Source organism: Dromiciops gliroides, chromosome 5, assembly GCF_019393635.1.
Source record: "Dromiciops gliroides isolate mDroGli1 chromosome 5, mDroGli1.pri, whole genome shotgun sequence".
Classification (NCBI taxonomy): Eukaryota; Metazoa; Chordata; class Mammalia; order Microbiotheria; family Microbiotheriidae; genus Dromiciops; species Dromiciops gliroides.
In genome coordinates, this window is record NC_057865.1 from 55,660,068 (window position 1) to 55,681,622 (window position 21,555).

Genomic DNA, 21,555 nt, shown 5'->3' on the forward strand with positions numbered 1-21,555 from the left:
ATTTTCTTTGCTTTATTTGGTTTCTGTTTTGCAAAAGAGAACTAGTTTGTTAATTAAGGGAAAAAAGTTTTTCTTTTCAATAATAGTGACTTTCCATGAGATCAATAGCACAATTTCAGAGTTAGATCTGATCTTAGGGGTTCCAGCCAAAAATAGGTTAGTAGAACATTAACAAAAGCTTGTCGCCAGGAGAAACAGGATAAAATCTATTTTTATCTAAATACATAAAACCAATCAAATCTAGCCTGTGATCATTTTCATTGCTGAACATTAAGGACAAGGGATTTTTTCTTTTGCCTCCAATGAGTTCTGGATAATGCCTTTTTTGCTCTTTCATTGTTTAATATCTACATTCCACCTAAGTGATGAGCTTTTCCCTATGTATCCAAGTACCATTAACATGAACCATCCCAAAATTTATTAAATACTACTGTGTGCAAAGCTTCACATTAGGCATTGCAATTACAAAGAAAAGTAGGATCTTTAGTTACAGAGTCAGGTTCTATGGAGGCATAAATAGATATCGAAGTATGTGTGTATATATATGAATAAATAAGATATATAGATGTAGACAAAGATATAGGTATATACAGTCAGGACATGTTACTTCAGTGATGTGAGGAACCCCCAGTGTGCAAACTCTAGTGATAAAATCCAGCAACTCATCTATAAATTAGTCCTTTTTTTGTGGAGCAATTGGAGTTAAATGACTTTCCCAGGGTCACACAGCTGGTGTCAAGTGTCTGAGGTTGGATTTGAACTCAGGTCTTCCTGAATCCAGAGCTGGTGCTTTAATTACTGCACCACCTAGCTGCACCCCCCCCCTCCCGCCGTAAATTATCCTTACGTTGTTGTTTGGGGCACTTAGAGATTAAATAACTTGCCCATAGTCATTCAGATAGTATGTTGACTTGAATCTAGAGCTTTCTATTCCCAAGGTCAACTTTCTAGCCATTACGCCCAGGGTTCTCATCCATCTATCCACTCATTCATATCTAATAAATAAAAAAATAAATAAAATTTAGTACATGCTAATTGACAGATCAGTACAGGTGGTATTAGAGAAATTCAAAAAAGGTATCTGCTGAGGGCTGGGCAAGGCAGTGAGGAAAGGGCAGACTAGGACTTGACATAGATGTTGAAGAGAGGGTAGAATTTAGCTAAGTGATAGAGAAGAAGGCCACCATATAACAATGACAAGTTACTTTACCTCCTTAGGCATCTGTTTGCTTCACTATAAAATGAAGGTACTAGCCTATATATGGTTTAGTCTCCCATTAATTCGAGTGTTAGTTCTTTGAGAATAGGGATTGTTACTTTCTTTGTATTTGTAACTCAAGGCTTAGCACAGTGCCCAGCATGCAGTAGGCATTTAATAAATAATAAGTTTTGTTGATTTATTAATTAATTTTGTTTGGGTATTCAATCTATGGAAGTAGGAATGCAGCTCTTGCCAGTTTAAATCACAGTGAATATTAGGATAATTTGGCTGGAATTGAAGACTCAAGCAGCGGTTTATTAAGAGATTAGATTGGAGGGGCTAATAGTAGCTGGACTAAGGAGAGAGCTGAATGCTAAGATAAGAAGTTTGAAGGGGTGTGTAGGATCTTCAGGGAGGACTAGCACCCCTGGTGTGAGGGCTTGCTGAGAGCCCTTTTAAGGGTTGCTCACCTTTGGTGTTCACCTTTCATCCAACTCTCACATGTGCCTCCAAGAGCCCATAGCATGCACAGCAGCCACATCCCAGTAAAAGCATCTTGGCAACTTGTTCCAATGGCCACGGAGGTGGTCAAAGCAGTCACTGTGGAGTGCTTAGGGCTTGGATGACCTTGAAGATGTCAAGGTCATCCACTGAATCCCTGGCCATTACCAGTCATCCTGACACTTTCATCTTGCCGCTGGATTTTAATGACTCTGGAAGGAAGAGTGCGGCTGATGACTTTGGGCAACTTTGCCTCACTTAAGTCCAATTCACGCACAAATAAAGACTTCACCTGTGATGTCATTCATTCTCTTTGAAAGGAAGGATGAATAACAAGAAGTTTGGATTTTATCTTGTTCACAGGGGAGAATCATTGAAAGCGGTTGAGTTAGAGACAAATACAATACAAACGATGTATTGGGAAGATTCCTCAGTTCACAGTATGCCAAATCGATTGGAGGGAGGAAAGACTAGAGACAGGCAACATTCTATGTTTTCTTTCAGCTCTTTCAAACTAGATTCTCCTTTGACACCACTATAACCACCACACATCCTTCATTCTTTTTTTTTTTTTTTAGGTAGGCAATTGGGGTTAAGTGACTTGCCCAGGGTCACACAGCTAGTAAGTGTTAAGTGTCTGAGGCCTAATTTGAACTCAGGTACTCCTGACTCCAGGACCGGTGCTCTATCCACTGCGCCACCTAGTTGCCCCACATTCTTCATTCTTAATGCAGCATTACCAAATATCAGTAACTCCTTTACAATATTCCATACTGTTGGGCACAACATAAATCATCATTTTGTAACTGTTCATGAAATCATTCTGGCACTTATACCAACAATTTCTGTGGCTGTTGTGTAAAGTTGTTTGTGCTTGATTATTTGCCCATGAAATTAGAAAGAACATTTCATGGGATCATAGATGCAGATAGAAGAGACTTTAGAAGTCATCAAGTCTAATACTCTCAATTTACAGATGTGGAAACAGAGACCTAGAAAGTAAAGTACCTTTGCCCAAATTTGCACAGCTAGTAAGTGTCTGGGATAGGCTATGAATCTAGGTCTTCTTCTAGGTACAAATCCATGACTTTTTACATTGTACCATGTTGCTTCCATGTACATTTGTGCCAGTGTGTTAGTACGAAATCCATGTAGTTTAATAATAATCATAGAATACATCACTTCCTCCCCCACACCTTTTGTAGTAAAGGAATGGTAATGTTCATCTTAAGAATGAACTGATACCATTATGGAGTTTGAAGTTAAAATCCGAATTCATCTAGAGAAGTTCTTAAATTGAGTCTCTGACTTGCTTTTTTCTTAATATTTTGATAACTGTTTCAATATGATTTATTTCCCTTCTAATCCTATGTATTTTATTTTTGCATTTTGCAAAAGGGCCCAGGCCAACCAATTTTCATTCCCTTCCTGACTTTGCTTCTGACTTTCTGGTTGTTGACACCATATTCCCTTTCTCAACTTCCTTTTGTGTATTGTTCTCTCCTATTAGAATGCTAGCTTTCTGGGGACAGGGACTGGTCTTTCTTTTTGCTTGTATCCTCAGAGCTTAGAAAGTTGTGTATGTTTAAAATGAATTTGTTGCCTTCACTAAAAACGTTATATTGAGAAAGATTCCATAGGCTTCACTGGACTGCCAAAAGGGTCCAGGACACAAAAAAGTAAAGAACCTCATATTTAGAGGGATCCCATGAATAGCCACCAAGTGACTGGGAAAGAGGCACCCAGTTATTATGTCTTGTTTCATTCAGGGGAAGAGTCAGTGTCTTAGTGAAAAGGTCAAAATTCTGCTTTTTAGTCATGGTGGCCTCTAGGCCCATGTAGTTAGCACAGAGAATAAGCCATCCCTACCAGTTCCATGTGTATGAATCATCTCTGTTCCTTTGTCCACTTTGCAGGTGCAAGTTTGGTTTCCATTGAGTCAGCTGTGGAATCTATGTTTTTGACATATAAGGTTGAACCACTTAAAAGCAAAACCAATTTTTGGATAGGAATGCTTAGAAATGTAGAAGGTAAGTATCGTTATGTTTTTATTGAGCATGAGAATTTTCTGTCCTGCTCCCTCTTCATTTCTCCTTTTAAAAATTGATCAACTACTTCCGTCTTCATGTGCTTTTCAATGGAAATGTCTTGTTGCTCCTCCAACTTTCCTTGAACACTCTGAATTTTCTCTTTGCCACTTTCATATCGGAACTTTTCATTTTCTTTTATACATATTTGTGTATCTATTTGGCACCTATCACATTCTACTTTTTTATATTCCATCCTACTTATTGGTGTACCCACTATTCTCTCTGTTGACCCTAGGAGAAGATAGACTCCTTTAGGGTAAGGTTTTTCTGACCTTTCTGTCTCTAGTTTCATGGAGTGACTTGGATGTCAAAAGCACTTAATGTTTTTTTTTTTTTAACTGAAATTGAATTGAATAGAACATCTGGAATCTTCTGTTCCAAGGGAAAACAAAAACTTCAGTGGTCTTGTGATTGATTCATGGTTGTCTCATCATATTCTTATTGTAAAAGATTAGGAGTGGATAAATTCAGTACATAGCATGTTGTGGTCTTTAAAAATATTTATTTTTATTCTGAACATAATTACCAAATAAAGTGGATATTCATATATATATATGTATAAGTTATATATGTGTGTTTTATGCAAATATCCTATTATCATGTCACATATGTATGTATATATTTATATGTATGTATCATACCTAATATTAGGCATCATGTTTATTTATCTATCAATCTGAGCAGAAAAAGGATTGTGACATGGAACTGATTATTTATATTATATGTAGATTGATTTTCATTTTAAATAGATAAATTCAAACTCTAGTTCTCAATTCTGTCCTGTTTACCTGATTGTTTCCTTGCCTCTCTGTTTTCTTTTATGAATTTTAAAAAACATTCTTCAATGACCTTCTCTTTTTTCTTTTTCTGGTGTTTTTAGAGAATCTTATCACTACCTTCTCCACTCCACTCTGTCCCCTCCCTACCCAATTTTAAAAGGTAAAAGAAAGAAAGAAAAAGAAAATTAACAAATGGCATATCATGGTCAATTGGAAGTTTCTACTTAGAGGTATACTTTTCTCCCATATTCACTTATTATTCTTGATGGAATATCTTTGTATAGGAAAAGATTAACATTGAAAAGGAAAAGAATAAAGAAGATTTCTTACATTTCATTTATTTGGATAAGACAAATACAGTAAGCTGTGATTATTTCAACACTACTATTCCTATGTGACTTTGAAACTTTCAGTCCCCTTTTATAGTTGCCTAGTCAGTCACCTAGCATTTATTAACCTCCTACTATGTGCCAAGCACTATACTAAGCACTGGGGATACAAAGGCAAAAAAATTATCCCTTCTCTCAAGGAGCTCACAGTCTAATGGGGGAGACAACAGGTAAATAACTATATACAAACAAAATACAGACCAGATAAATTGGGGGTAGTGTCAGTGGAAAGGCACTAAGTTTAAGGAAAACTGGGAAAGCCATCTTTTGAAGGTGTGTCTTTAATTGAGACTGGAAAGATGCCAGAGAAGCCAGGTGGTAGAGATGAGGAGGGAGAGTTTCCCAAGCATGGGAGACAGCAGTTTTTGCTTACACCAAAATCTTTACATTTCCATAATCAAATTAATTTTCTTTGATCCAAAACATATTTTCTCTCCTCTTAATTAGTAAGCCAAATAGTGATGCAAATTACTATTCGTGTTCATTGTTTCACCGTATTCCTAGTCACTCACCTTATAATCTTGGACTCACCATGTACTTAATTCCTTTCCAAGTTCTATCCTTTTATTTCCACAGTAGCTCCATAGATTTCACACCAGATTTCTCACCCATGAGGCTACAGTGTCTATTGGAGATGAGGCTATTGGAAACTAACACAACAAGAAATTTTGGAATCTATGATGAACTTGTTTGAAATTACATGTACTTAATGTCAACATCCATGACTAATTAAAAGAGTTGAGGTTTTTCTGAGTGATTATTGCTAAGTGACTTTTGGCTCTCCCTTCTAACAATTAGGGAACTGGCTTTGGATAAACAACGATGCAGTATCATTTGTCAACTGGAAAACGGGAGAACCCTCTAGTGATCGCAATGAAGATTGCGTGGAGCTCTATTCTTCAAATGGTCTATGGAACAACCTTTACTGCTCTTCCTACAAAGGCTATATTTGTAAAAGAGAAAAAAGTAAGTATTTTTTCCTATAATATTGAAATGATCATCACACCATTTCCATTATTCACATAGTCAGACATAAATAAGGGGTTAATAGAAAGAAGCAAAGAGCAATTGCTAGGTATCCAATAGAGTTCAAGCAACATTGGAGCTGCATGGGGACAAGTAGAGAATGCATTTGGGAGTTTAGGGATAAATTGAACATAACCATACTTAAAGAGTTCTATCTGGTACTTTCCTGGGACAAAGAAAGTCCTTTATCTTAATGTTCAAATTATAATTTAGTTTTATAATTTTACTTAGATGATATATCCTCGTATGTCCAAAGTTATGAATGGCTGGAAAGACCCATTCTGGGGTTATTGACAGCCCAAGTAAGCTCTCTAATACCCCATATGTATGTGTGTGTGTGTGTGTGTGTGTGTGTGTGTATATATATATATATATATATATATATATATATATATCTCAGTATCAGATCATTATATATATATATATATATGATCTGATAGTATCAGATCATTATATATATATATAATGATCTGATACTGATAATAGCTCAGAACATGATATAGTGGACAGGAATTAGAAAGCTTTTGGCCACTTTAATGGCAATGGTATGATTGTGGACAAGTTTTTAATCTCTTTGAGCCTCTATATTCTCCTTTATAGAATGGGGATAATAATACTCTCTTTTTTTTTAATTTTTGAGGCAATTGGGGTTAAGTGACTTGCCCAGGGTCACATAGCTAATGTCAAGTGTCTGAGTCTAGATTTGAACTCAGGTCCTCCTGACTACAGGGCCAGTGCTTTGTCTACTGCACCACTTAGTTGCCCCGATAACAATACTTTCAATATCCATCACATATGGTTCCTGTTAGGAAAGTACTTTGTAAACTGTAAAGCACTAAATAAATGTGAACTATTATTATAGGAAAGTTCCATCCGTAACAGGATGCTGCATTCAGTGAGTACAAGTATAGGATAGGCATGGGATAAAATAAAGTCATGGAAAGAGTCTGGGTAAGTATAGGCAGAGAAAATGATAGTAAAGTAATGTCTAAGTTTGGAATCATTATCACTTATTTGAGAATTAAACAATATGAATTACCCATGTATCACTTAATTATGAGCTCATATAAACTTTAAACAAATATCTTTTTTTTTTTTAAGTTGTTGATGCTGAACCTACTCAGGCATTGGCAAAAACAAACGGTAAGGACATCACAGAAATGTCAATGCTAAAATGATTACTATATCTGTATATATTTTTTAACTTTTATATTTTCAAGTTCTAACCTTATGTTAGTGTAAAAATAATAATTAAATATCTATTTGGTGCCTATGGAGCTAAAATAGCCCTGCAGCTAGATGATATTACTAACATTTTGCATGTTCCTTCTGTATTGTGTAGACTGTTACTTCTTCACCTTTCACTTCTATTTGATAAATGTAGTGTGGGAGAGAGAAGAACCATGAATTCCACTGCTATGCTAGAATAACATTGTACTCATCTCTTTAAGTCAGATTCTTTGCTGCTTTGATGGTGTCCTTTCTCTAACTGTGTTTCCTGCTTCTTTATAGCTGGACCAGAGACTAGGAAAGCCTCCAGGTCTCACAATTCGACTGGAGTCATCGTGGTTGTGGTGCTCCTAATTATGACAGGAGCTGCTGGTGCTGCATATTTCTTTTACAAGAAGAGACAGGTCCAAGTGCCACAAGAAGCAAACTTTGACAACACCCTCTATTTTAATACAGGATCCACTCCAGGAGCTAGTGACACAAAGGATCTCATGGGCAACATTGAACAGAATGAACGTGCTCTCATTTAGTGAAATAACATAAGGACGTTTATCTATTATTGTTTAATAAATTACCAAATTCTGGAGAATTTTGGAGAAAACTTCCCCAAACCTTGAGCCAAAGTGATTGTTTCCATGTGAAATTGCATTATTCAGTTTTGTACTGTCTGTCTCCTCCCAGCCCTTTGCACACTGGTGGAATAGTTGTTCCTTTCCTAGGTCTGTCAAGATCTTTTCTCAAGAGAGTAAGTATAAAATGCTTAAAAATTAGGTTTACTATATTGGCCCGGTTTAATGGTTATTGGTCTCTTCCTAAAATATGACTATAAGAAGGGCTGTTAGATTCATGTAAATCACACACACACACACACACACACACACACACACACACACACACGCCTCATACACCTTATAGGGCTCTTAGTGAAAGCACACACCTAATTCTGCTGAAATTCTGCAATCTTCCAGGAGAAAAGGGTGATTGGGTTGTATTTCATGTCAACATTCCATAATCAGAAGAATTGAAAGAATTGCAATTTAGATCATTTTAGGGATGTAAAAATGCAGGTATGTTCCTTTTGGGGCAGTTTTCATTATTAATAGTCATCTCATTAGTATTGTATAATTTTGAGTTGTATTTTTTATCTGAGAAAACATGGTTTTACAATGTGAATGCTGAAAATTTTATAACTTTTGTCTGGAGTAATTTTAAAAACATTTTCCTCAGGTGTCAGTGGGTATGAAACAAATTCTTAAACATTTGCTTCATCCGATCTTTTGAAGTGATATGAAATAAAGAGCCCCAATAAGGTCTATTTTTAAAACATTTGTATTGGTGTTAAGTTCTGTGATCGCAACTTTGTATATGTATTTTTAAAAACAATTTTGCTTTTCCAAAGTACCACTACTGATAATAGTAGTTATATTGCCACTGAAAGGCATACATTGATCTAGGAACTTGTTAAATGAAAGCAATAGATGTGTCCCTAAAACGTGGCACACAAAGCAAAAGTTTAATGGCTTGTGTATGTGCATATTTGTCTTCTATTTTCCCTTGAACAGTGCCATCACTCCAGAATTATATAAAACCCAGAGGCAAAGTTCCCTAAGCAATAGATTAGGGTACCATGAGGTCATAGCATCTCATAGACTTAAGAGTTAGATAAGATCTTAGAAGCCATCCAGTCTTCATTTGACAGGAAATTAAGGACTAGATAGGATTGTCGACTTATCTAATGTCACAGAGGTTCTAAGCAGCACACCTGGGATTCAAACTCAGAGATTTTTTTTGACTCAATATCTAATACTCAGTCTACTTCACTTTGCTGACTTACATTTAAAAGAGTCTTAGGGGTCATTTACTAGATCCTCCTCATTTTCCACATGAGGAAATGTTAAGCAAAGAGGAAGCACAATCAGCTAGTGACCAAAACACAACTGCCTGAACCAGATATTAAGATCTTACCCCTCAAACTCTGTTATTGCTAAAAAAATGTAGATAAATGTCTGTGCTCTTGTTGACCTATTTTATAAAGGAATTGACCAAACTATTTCACAGTGGAGTCTATTATGTATTCCAGAGTTGACCGACTTTTGAGTTTCAGCCAGGAATTGAGCAAATGGGTATTGTTCGCTGTTTTAGTTCAGATAAAAAAAATGATCTAACACAACCCAATAATTTTAAAGCAGAAGAAACTAAGGCCCAGATGGGTGAAGCAAACTGACCAAGATTAGTGAGTAGTAGAGTTGCCATTAGATCCAAGTAGTCCAATGGAATTCCACCTATTTCCTGACCATATTACTGGATTAGGCCTATTTTAGATGGTAGGGAAAGGGGTGTTCATCCTGAAAATTGCAAATACTGACTTCCAGGTCTCAACTTCATCCTACTGAAATTTTATATGAAATTCCTGGATCAGAATTTTAGCTCTACTACCAATACTCCTTGCAATAATAAGGAAGTCACTTGATGTCTTTGAGCATAGAAATCTATATTTCATCCTTTTAAAAAAAATACAAATGCCATAAATTCAAAGCGTGCTAAATCTATGTTTGCTGAAGGAAGCTATTCTACGTTGTGGAATGAAACCTAAAGATGATAACAGGTACATGTTAATCTGTATGTTTAAGAGCCATTCAAATAAAAAAAAAGCCACTGGGGAAAAATATTAGGGTAAGGGATTGAGGTTTTTTTGGGCCACATCTACAGTTTCATCAGTGTAGGCGATTTCTTTTGTAAAAATATCCTCTACTGATACAAATCAGCAACTCTTGTAATTTGTAGTCTTAAAGAAGTAGCTGGAGAATTTAGAGGTTAATTTAATTGAACAGGATCAAATAAGCAGTTTGGCAGAAGCAGGATCTCCACCCAGGTTTTCCTAACTCTAGGCCAGCTCTTGATCTGCTATGCCTTGGTGGTCTGATATTACTTGTCAATATTTTCACTAAATTGAAAATAGACTCTGTATCGTATTTCATAACAGAAGCTCACAAATCTCTACGAAGCAAAAGACACCTACCACCTCCCTAACCCACCGATTATTCCATTCCATGATTTCATATCCATTCATGATGTCATACTTAAAAATGGTGACACTTGGTTAAAGTCACAGATCAAGCTCTTCCAGCAACATCACCCATATCCATTTTTTTTTTTTGTCATAGGAAAAGAGCTGTTATCTATGTTCTAAAAAAGAAGACATGCTTACTAGCTATGTGTCCCTGGGCAAGTCACTTAACCCTCATTGCCCCACAAAAAAGACAAAAAAAACATGGATGTCAACCACATAACAACTATAATAACTCATATTCTATTGAACTTGAAGGTTTTCAGTACACTTTATAAAATGGCTTGGTTTTATGATTACTTTACCAAGGGGAAGAATTCTAAGAAGAAAGCTTTAGCAAGCATATCTCTTCCTGTTTTAAATCTCATTTGACATTAAAAATCAGAGAATCTTCAAATGTGGTTATTTTTTTCTGTAATTGCTTCTATTCTGGATTATTATATGATACTTTAATAATTTAATTAATGATGTTTCCATTTTCATATTTGTGACTTTTGTTTTTATAGTACATTTACTTCCAAAAATATTTTCCTCCCTTTCAGTTCTACTAAGGGAGGACATTTCTTGTGACATATATTAAAAAGAAAGGGAAAATAACTTCAGCAAAATCAACCAAAAATCTACTTTCTATGCTAGTATATGCAATATTCCACACCCACAATTACCCATCTCTTCAATGAACAGGGGGAGAATGATTTTTTCTACTCCTTCTCAAGTTTGGTTTGGATAGTTATAAAATTTTACATTGTACTGCATTGCTCTTTTCTTTTAAATTATTTTAGTCCTATAAATTGTTTTCTTGCTTCTACTTACTTCATCCTGAATCTGTTTATATGTGTCTCTGAATTCTTCATTTTTATCTTTTCAGATGGTGCAGTAATATTCCATATATTCATGTTCCACAATTTGATTAGTCATTTACCAATTAACGGGCACCTACATTCCTTCCAGTTTTTTGTTACCACAAAAAAGTGCTGCTATAAATATTTTGTTGTATATGAGATATTTCTGTCTTTGATCTACTTGAAGCATATTCCTAGCAGTGAGATCTGGGTCACTGATCAATGGGCTAAAGTTATGAAAATTTGGGTCACTTTTTGAGCATTCATATGATCTTAACATATCATTATTGAAGGGGGGCTTCAAGATAGCTTTTTACTCAAACATATTTTATAGTCACAAAAAAGAATAGTGAGAACTTATAGTCTCTGTACATTTCTATCAACTGGATGATTAAAGAAGTCTCTAGTAGAATGTCATTTGCAAAAACCTGGCTATTACTTTCTCTTAGTTTCATCAAGACAGGACAGTATAAATTCTGCTTAAATAGCTCTTGTCCCAAAACTCATTGGTATGGGATTTTCCTTATTGGGAGATATGAAGACCCTACCCTGCAAAAAGAATATGATGGAATTGGTGAGAGTCAAGATCTCAAGGGTTCATCAGACCCCTGTGAACTCTCCTTTTGGGACTCTCCAAGTGAGAGTCTTCTTTGAGCATATCATTGAGAGAGAAGATGGAAGAAGGCAACCTCACTTAAGGTTGCTTAAAGAAAAGCTTCTAGGGAGAATCTTTGAGACAAGTGGGTAGTCTCCATGATGTCCCTATTCCAAGTTTATTGCCCTAGCAACTTTGGGGTGTTTCCTTTTGTGTGAAATCTAAGAGCCTCTCTCTTTGTTGAACTGAGTTATCACACTCCAAATGGGAGAGCTCCTTCACTCCGTATTGTCTAGTCTATATTCTCCTATGTATACCTTCTTTGATTTATGTTTTGTTTTGATTCGGACAAATGAGTTTTGTTTGTTTTGTCATATATATTGATATGTGTGCTCCATGAGCAGCTGGGTTTGTAATCAGAGTCATATTCATGAGTTCAAATCTGGCTTCAGACAGTTTTGAGCTGTGTGATCCTGGGAAAGTCACTTAACTCTGCCTCAGTTTTTTTATCTATAAAAAGAGCTGGAGAAGGAAATGGCAAACCACTCTAGTATCTTTGCCTAGAAGACCACAAATGGGATCAGAAAGAGTTGGACATGACTGAAAAATGACTGAACTAAATGTGTGAACTGGCATTAGATGGGGAAAGATTCAAACCTTGGCTATAGAACTTGGTGTCCTTCTCCCACCAAATGACAAAGCAATCACAAATTAGCTTGAATCTGACCATATGCACTAGACTAGTAATATTTAAGTGAGGAGATAAATTTGATTCTAGTCTGGTTACCCCAAATTTTCCTACTTAAGGAGACCAGAGTGGTAGCTTCTGACCCCAACCTCTTGCTTTCCCTTGTGGTAGTAGTCAAAGTCTCCCTTAGAGAAAGGTAGGGAGTGAAGAGGCTAAGTACTTTTGAGATATATTGTTCATCCTCTTCTATATTCCTCCTCCCAAAGGTTTTACAACTTAGATTTTATTCTAAACAAATATTGTTCTTGACTGTCATAACACTTCATTTGACAAAGAGATTCAGTGTTTGCTGACTGATGCAGTTTCTGGGCTCTTTTGACCTCTTACTGTAATGGTTGCTTTACACTAATTAAAGTTTCATGGGATGTCTGTTCCTTTATTGCCCATTTTCTATTCCCACAGATTGCTTAAATAAGTCAAGTTGGAGTTCTTTTGATTATGTACCATATATTCTGAAGTTTTTATTCTTTTCCCTCATTTTGGTGTTAATTTTGATCTTTTCTTTAACAAATTTATAGTCCATTTGGACCTACGTCATAACAGCTGATTCTGAAATGACTCATGAGCACTTTGGTAACCAATTCTTTCCTGTCCATAAAGGTATAGTGAGGGGTTTTTGGGGTTTGTTTTGGTGATGTTATTTTGTGTTTGCCACGTTCATCACAACCATTTAAACCAACAATGGTTATTCTGGTTTTAAAAGGTCTACAATGACTTACAATTTATTAAGTGCTTACAAGGTTCAAAGAAAGAGGATAGGAGCATGACTTGTGGCTTTGTAGGCCTTACTTTCAAGGGTACTAATCAGATATGAATAGTGAATAAGGAAAATTTTCCCAAATCCATAATTTCTTAGAATCCCTAATTTTATCATTTTAATTTTAAGTTTTTTTAGTTCCAAAGTATTTTATTTTTTAGAAATCTAAAAAGAATTTAAATCAATTTGAATGGCTAAAGATTGGAAAGATAAATAAGTGTAGATTCCGCATCTGCAAAGTAACAGATACAAGGAAATATAAGACTTGGAGATCCATGGTATTTCACTTGAAGATATAGGAAAGGATATTTTTTCTATTAAATATTCAAATTCTATTTTTTGAACTGTGGGCAAAATTGGATCACAGACTTCTAAGAAAGGGAACATTGGTTACAAGTTCAGAAACATTTACTTTCCCCAATTTAAGGTGTTTTTTTTGAAAAATTCACATATTAAAATATATTTTTAGGCAGATATTTTAATTCACAAATTGAAGAAATGATGAAGTCTGTGGCTTGGAACCGTCTGTGGCACAATTGGAAGACTAGCCCCATGAGCTCCAAAGCCTTGCCGGAGACAAGCAGCTTGATTCATTACTGCCTAATTTCTAGAGCTTTCTTTAAAAGATGTGATTCAGTCTGTACAGGTCCCTGAAGGGAGCTTTTAAAACAAAGGGTGACAGTGACATTGATAAGACTCCCTGACTGGGTAAATGATTCAAGATGTCCCACAGAGGTTTTCAAGCATTGACCTCATTCTTGACAACTTCCTGGGACTAGATTTTTGTGAAAGTTCTAATTTTCTTTAACTACAACTTACCCTGTGTGATGAGTGAAAACCTTTCTTATTACAGAACTCTCCTTATGGATTTAATTAGAGCGTTTGGCCTCACATTTCTCTAGTAGCATTGAGAAATCTCACATGGCCATAAGGTCTTCTTTTTCTGTTTCTTTATTTTACTTTATTGCCAAGTGGGGTCCAGAGTTCCCTCCACAATCATGGGGCATGTTTTATAGAGTCATATTGCATTGAAATGGCATTTCCCCAACAAAACCTGAGATCTAACTTGTTTTATATACTTGCAGGAACGATAGCCAAATACTGACCGAGAAAACAAATGTCAGGGCCTCTTTGGTCTTGTGCCCTCCTCTCTCCAACAGCAGCCAAGAACAGATCTGAATATGTCACTCCCACCTCGAGCTTTGGGGGCTCCATCTTTCCTCTCAGATAAAATATGAACTCTTCTGTTTGGCTTTTAAAGCCCTTCTCAATCTTGCTTCAGCTTGCCTTTCCAGATTTATTTTATGTTGCTCTCCTTCATGTACTCTAAACACCAGTCAAGCTGGCTTACTTGCTGTCCACTATACAACATTCCATTTCTCATCTCCGTGCCTTTGCAGTTTATCCCCTGTGGAAGGAATCATGTCCTTTCTCATTTTTGTCTCTTGGAATCCCTTTGTTGTGGTTCAATCATGCCTGACTCTTCATGGTCCCATTTGGGGTTTTAATTGGTAAAGATACTGGAGCGATTTACAATTTCCTTCTTCAGCTTGTTTGACTGACAAGGAAACTGAGGCAAACAGATTAAGTAACTTTCCCAAGTTTCCCACAGCTAGGAAATGTCTGAGGCTTGAATTGAGCTCAGAAAGATGAGTCTGAAGAATTTGAGCTCAGTCTTGAAGGGGAAGATTTTGGTGAGTCATTATGGAAGGTGTACAGCCAGACGACTTTTTGGCTAACCTCACGATAGAAGAAAGTGAGAATGGTCTCCAGCACATCGGTTGGACTATTTGTGGTGAATTTGTAGGAAGTCACATAAAAGTGTTGCATAAAATAGGCAGCCGTGGCTAGCCTTTAATCCGTCTCATTGGAGATATACTTCAAAATCAATATCATAGATCCATCTGAGTATCTGGGTAAGCCCAAAGATGCTTCTTTGAAGCTTCCACCTTTGCTTCCATTTTTGGCTCCCCAAGCAGAACAAAGGTCATCCTTTTTTCATTCGTTAGCCTCAAAGACAATTATTTACTGCTTTCTGATTCCTATCCCCCAAGTCTTCCCTTGATCAGGTCAAATGTCCTCAGTTCCTTTATGGGTCTTCATATGGCATGACCTCCAGGCCACTTCCCAGCTTGTTGCCTTCCTCTGGAAGTAAAGGAACTTGTCAATATCCTTTCTAAAATGTGGCATCCACATTTTATAGCTTGAGCACAATACTCTATATGTGGTCTGTCCTACTCTAGGGACCGACAGCTTTAGTCACACATTCTAAGCCTCCATTCTCGACTTGATAAACAAAGTTTCTTAAGGCAGGCAACTATGCTAAATAAGGATTTTGATGGGTTTTATAAATCTTTTAGAGGATAGTAAAGTATTTCTTCTTGAAGTTAAAAAAATGAATAATGTTGTTTTCAAATTTGGCTATTTAGAATTAAAAGCTTGATTGTTGTGTACTTTATGTAATCCCCTTCAGCCCTAAATTGTGATGTCATAAAGGATTACTTCTTAACTTCAGGATCAGGCAAAATCAGAAGCTAAACTGAGTAGGAAAAAATTCTCAGTTTTTCCTAAAGTAATAAATTATCTTTGAAGTAGTGCCCCTATCCCTCAAACATTTGATGAAATAATTTTTATGATGTATGTTGCTAAATGTTAAGGTCTAGTTCTAAAATTTTACTACTTTTATTCAATTAAACTCACCAGGAATCTATTAAGTGCCCACTATTTTCTAGGCACTGTTTTAGGAGCTCAAGGAAGAAACCCCAACAAAATAGTCTCTACCCTCAAGGGTCTTAACATTGTATAGAAAACTATTTCAGGGGTTGGAGGATATAGTACATCTCTAATGTGAAGGTAAGTTGGTTAACAATAGACCAGAGGCTCCAGAGAACACAATTGGGGGTAGGAAAGAGTAGGCGAAGGAGATGGGAGGGGTAGCACTGACCCAGGTGGGTAAGAGGGAACAGGGAGTATCTATCAGTGAAGGGAGGAGGCAAAAAGCAGGAAGTGTTGTTCAGGGAAAGGAACTTTTGCCTAGTTAGACAATAGCTAAAAACCAAAGGAAAAATAAGTGAAACCTTAGGGAGGTAAATTTTTTAGCCCTTTCTAGTAGCAAAGATAAAAATTTGGTAATTGGTTCCTGAGAAAAAGCTATTCCAGGGCCAGGCTGGCTATAGAGAAGTGAGACAAAGTTCAGGTAACTATCCTCAGCTCTGCAACAGGAAGGACTTCCACTTTGAGTAGCTGTCAGTTGTGGGAGAGGTTATAGGAATGCCTTTGTTGTTAGATTTGTGATCAATTCAGGTTGGAAGGGATGGTGGAAGAGATGGTCAGTCTTTAGTCCTTTCTCATGGTTAAGTCCTGGGCCAGACTGAAAATAGTCAACAAGCATTTATTAAGCACCTACTATGTGCTAAGTACTGTGCTAAGAGGGAGGCACTTTTATACTCAGTCAGGAAGGACAGTGTTAGCTATGTAGCAGGGAGTTGGATTTTAGAGTAGTGGTTTGGTAGTGAACTCAGAGTTCAAGATGCAGATTTTAATCAAACATTTATTGAGCACCTTCTTTGTGCTGGGCACTGATTTGGAGTCATCTGTAAAGATGTAAGTTATAAGACTGGATGGTTCCTAAAGAAAGACACTATAGAGAGATGATGGGACTAAGTACAAAACCTTGGAGAATGACTACATTTAAGAGCATGGAACTCTGGATGACATACTGAGTAGAGAGCTAGAGCCAGAAGATCTGAGTTCAAATGTTGCCTCAGTCATTTACCAGTTATAATATTTTTTTTCTGGGCTAGTCACTTAACCTCTCTGCCTCAGTTTCATCTATAAAATGAAAATGTTGCACTCAGTGCCTCCAAAGTCTGTTTCAGGTTTAAACTACGATCCTATGATCCCAAAAAGAAAAATCAATAGACAAGACAGAAGAGTGATAAAAAAGGTTACATCTCTTCCAGTAAAACAACAACAACAACAACAACAACAAACGAGGACAGAGACTGTTTTGTTTTTATCTTTTTATTCCTTGCACCTGGCTCAGTGCCTAGAACAGTGGTAGGCACTTCATAAATGCTTGTGATTTGAATTGAGTTGAATTGAAATGAAATGGGAAGAAAACCAAGAAACTGCAGTCATACAAGCCAAGGGAAAAGAAAGTTTTGAGTTGTATCAAAAGAATCCAAAGCAACAAAGAAGCGAAAGAGGATGAGGACTAACTAGGAAAGCCAGCCAATCCACTAGCACTTATTAAGTACCTACTATGGGCCAAGCACCTTGCTAAGTGAGGAATGCAAAGAAAGAAAAGCAAACAATCATTTCCTTCTCTTAAGGAGCTACAGACTAATGGGAGAGACAACATGCAAACACTTATGTAAAAACAAGATATAGACAAGATAAATCTGGATGTAATCACGGAGGGAAGACTCTAAAAAAAAAGACAACCAGAAAAGACTTCTTGTAGAAGGTAGAGCTTCAGATGAGACTTGAAGAAAAACCAAGGCACCCAGGTGCTGGAGATGAGGAGGGAGAGAATTCCAGGCATGGGGCAATCAATGAAAACACTTGGAGTCAGCAGATGGAATAGTTGTATGAGGAACAGCAAGGAAGCCTGTATTACTGGACCATAGAATGTGAGCAAGGAAGTAAGGTGTAAGCAGCCTGGAAAGGTAGGAATAGGTGAGATTATGAAGGACCAAATTTCATCCTGGAGGCAATAGGAAGCTAACGGAGTTTATTGAATAGGGGAGTGGTATGGTCAGACATCCATTTTAAAAGAAATAGTATAATAATAAAGGATTTATACACCACCTACTGTGTCCTAGGCTTGGGGAAAGAAGGGGGAACATGAAAATCTCCCTGATGTCCAGGACTTTACATTTGACTTAGGGTGGGTAGAATTACTAGTCATGCAAATAGGTAAGTAAATGCAAAGCAATTTAGGAAGGAAGAAAGCCCTAAAAATGAGCAGATCAGGAAAGACTTCCCAGCAGAAGAGGTGGTGCCTGCAGTGAGGTTTGAAGGTTGCATTATAATAGTAATCCATCACATATGTGATCAACAGTGCCCCACATGCATACGTGGCACTTAACTGTCAGTGCCACAATCAAGTCTTTAAAATGATGAGTTGCATATGTTGGGGAAGCTCCATGCACACTGCTGAAATCACTGGTCTGAAACAGTAATTTGAGTAGTAATGGTAAACTGAGTTAGCAAAATACCCATCTTGCTCCTTGAAGAGATAAACGTATATGTTATACTTGAAAATAATGGAGGATAGGGAGTTGGAGATTCTTGCTTTTTTATATAGCAGGTAACAAACATCCATAATTTGTTAAGTCTGAGTTTGTTAAATCTGAAGACAAAAGTAATCTAAGGAAGGGTTTGTTTCAAAAACAGATAGTTAACCAATTGAAGTCAAACAGGTAAGGTCATCCTTAGTCATCCTACCCATTTGCCCCCCTTTTCACCATTTCTTGTTCCAATCTATAAGCCCAAACCTGGGGATTCATTTATGCTTCCTGACTCTGACCTATTTGTGATATTGAACTGAAAGCATTACACTGCCCTTCTTTGTCCTTGACCTCTCTTGCCTAGCCTTAACCATAACTCCTTTTTTCCAGGTCCAGATCTCTCCTTTCTAATTCCAGTCTGCTCACCTGACCGTAATGCCTGATTGTTCCCTTTCCCTTAGTGCAGTGATTCTTGGCTCAGGATTATATCTGCTATTTGACTCTCCTCTAGGGGTTCACCAGAACACATCCCCTTAAAGATTCAGCTCATGTGCTACCTTCTGAAACCTGAGGTCTGGATCTCCTGAGCTGTTAGTGCCTTCCTCAAAAAATTACTTTGACTGTATCTAGTATGTACAGTCAGGTCCTAATTAGTATAAACAATGAATCCTCTGAAGTGGTCAAATGTATTCACATAGCACTATTTAAAGTTATAAGTATATTAAATACAGTAAATAGTTGCAGCCCATTGGAACTATGCAGCACAAAGTTAATGCAACCATTTCAGGGGACTTCATTATTCACATTAAGATCTAATATTTATAATTATGCATATATTTATATTTGTGCATATGTATAAATACAGACAACCATAGATATGTGCATATATGAATAATTAGAACATAAAAATAAAATATATGCAAATATATAATTATGTAGGATTTTATATATATATATATATATATATATATATATATATATATATATATATATATATAAACATGCACATATACATACACTCACATAAAATACATATGCTTACCTCGATAGAACATTAGCTCTTTGAGGGCAGGGATTTTTTCACTTTTGTCATTGTCTTTTTAAAAAATACGTTTTATTGATTTATTTTTATATCATTAGACTTCTTTCCCACATGGCCCAGAAAGCCATCTCAATATGACAATTTTTTTTTAACAGAAAAAATTTAAAGAGGGAGGAAGAGAAGTCTTTCTCTTTGGATGCTTTAGATCTCACAAATAGTGGGTACTTGATAAATGCTTAATTAATAAGTTAGAAAATTTAGACATGGTTTCATAATTCAGTTACCTTCTGGCTTATCCTGTGAGGCTGAATTTTTGTTTGCAGTAATATAGAGGAACGCTTCTTATTTTTTTTTATAATTACACTTTATTTTAATATTCTTTTTTTTTTTAAATTGAGTTCCTAATATTCTCCCTTCTTCCAGCCATTCCCCTATCCATTGAGAAGGCAAGCAATATAATATAAATTATACATATGAAATAATAGAAAATATTTCTATATCAGCCTTGTTGCACAAAAAGCAAGAAAATAAAGCAAGTGAAATAAGTATGCTACAGTCTGCAGAGTTCATCAGTTCTCTCTCTGAAGGTAGATAGCATTTTCATCATGACTCCTTTGGAATTATTTTGGACCATTGTATTGATCCAAGTAGTTAAATTTTTCATAATTGATCATTATTGCTATATTACTATAACTGTGTACAGTGTTCTCCTGATTCTGCTCACTTCATTTTGTATCAGTTCATATAGGTCTTTCCAGGTATTTCCAAAACCATTCTGCTCATCATTTCTTATAGCAGTATAGTATTCGAGCACAGTCATATACTATAACTTGTTCAGCCTTACCCAAATGATAGACATCTCCTCAATTCCCAGTTCTTTGCCACCACAAAAAGAGCTACTATAAATATTTCTTTTTATACATTATAGGTCCTTTTTCTTTGGTCTCTTTCAGATACAGACTTAGTAGTGATATTGCTGGGTCAAAGGGTATGCACAGTTTGATAGGCCTCTGGACATGGTTTGAAATTGCTCTCCAGAATAATTGTGCTAGTTCACAATTCCAACATTAGTGTATCTATTTTTCCACATTCCCTCCAGCATGGGTCGTTTTCCTTTTCTATCACATTAGACATTCTAATAGGTATGAGGTGGTACTTGAGGGTTGTTTTAATTTGTATTTCTATTATCAGTAGTGATTTGGATAATTTTTCATATGACTATTGATGGCTTTGAATTCTTTTTTTTCCTGAAAAATGCCTATTCATATCCTCTGACAATTTATTAACTGAGAAATGGCTCTTATTTTCAAAATTTTGGCCCATTTCCTTATGTATTCAAGAAATAAGGCCTTTTTGATGTAAAATCTTTCCCTCAGTTTTCTGTTTTCCTTCTAATTTTAGCTTGATTGATTTTGTTAGTACAAAACCTTTTTAATTTGATGTAATCAAAATTATCCATCTCTTGTTTGATTATAAACTCTTCCCTTATCCATAGATTTGACAAGTAAAATTTTCCATGCTCCCCTAATTTGTTTTTTGACATCACTCTTTATGTCTAAATCATGGATCCATATTGACCTTATCTTAGTATATGATATGAGATATTGGTCTATTGCCTACTTCTTGCCAAACTGTTTTTCAGTTTTTCCAGAAATTTTTGTCAAATACTGAATTCTTCTCCCCACATCTTGCATTTTTGGGTTTATCAAACACTAGATTACATGATCATTTACTTCAGTATATTGTGTATCTAATCTCTTCCACTGATCCACCATTCTATTTCTTAGGCAATACCAGACTATTTTAAGAATGACCATTTTGTAATGTAGTTTGTCTATTTTGAAAAAATAAAATCAGCTCCTAGTTTCATTTAGTAGTTTAATGTTTTTTTCTACTTTCAATTTTATTAATCTCAACTTTTGTTTTCAGGATTGCTATTTTTGTGTTTAGAGATTTTTAATTTGTACATTTTCTAGCCTTTTAAATTACATGCCCAATAAATTGATCTGCTCTTTCTTTTTTAAAAATTGATATGTGTTGGGATATATAAATTT

The 21,555-nt window shown here is 36.0% G+C and overlaps 1 protein-coding gene across 1 annotated transcript in view; it reads left to right on the forward strand.

Annotated features, from left to right (window-relative positions):
• MRC1 (mannose receptor C-type 1) overlaps positions 1–8,540 on the forward strand; it is a 120,607-nt gene extending 112,067 nt beyond the window's left edge. Inside the window, 4 exon segments of the mRNA XM_043969197.1 lie at positions 3,619–3,732; positions 5,759–5,926; positions 7,088–7,129; positions 7,499–8,540. Coding sequence (XP_043825132.1) covers positions 3,619–3,732; positions 5,759–5,926; positions 7,088–7,129; positions 7,499–7,746 — 572 coding nt within the window. The 3' untranslated portion in view covers positions 7,747–8,540.
• Positions 8,541–21,555: the final 13,015 nt, after the last annotated feature.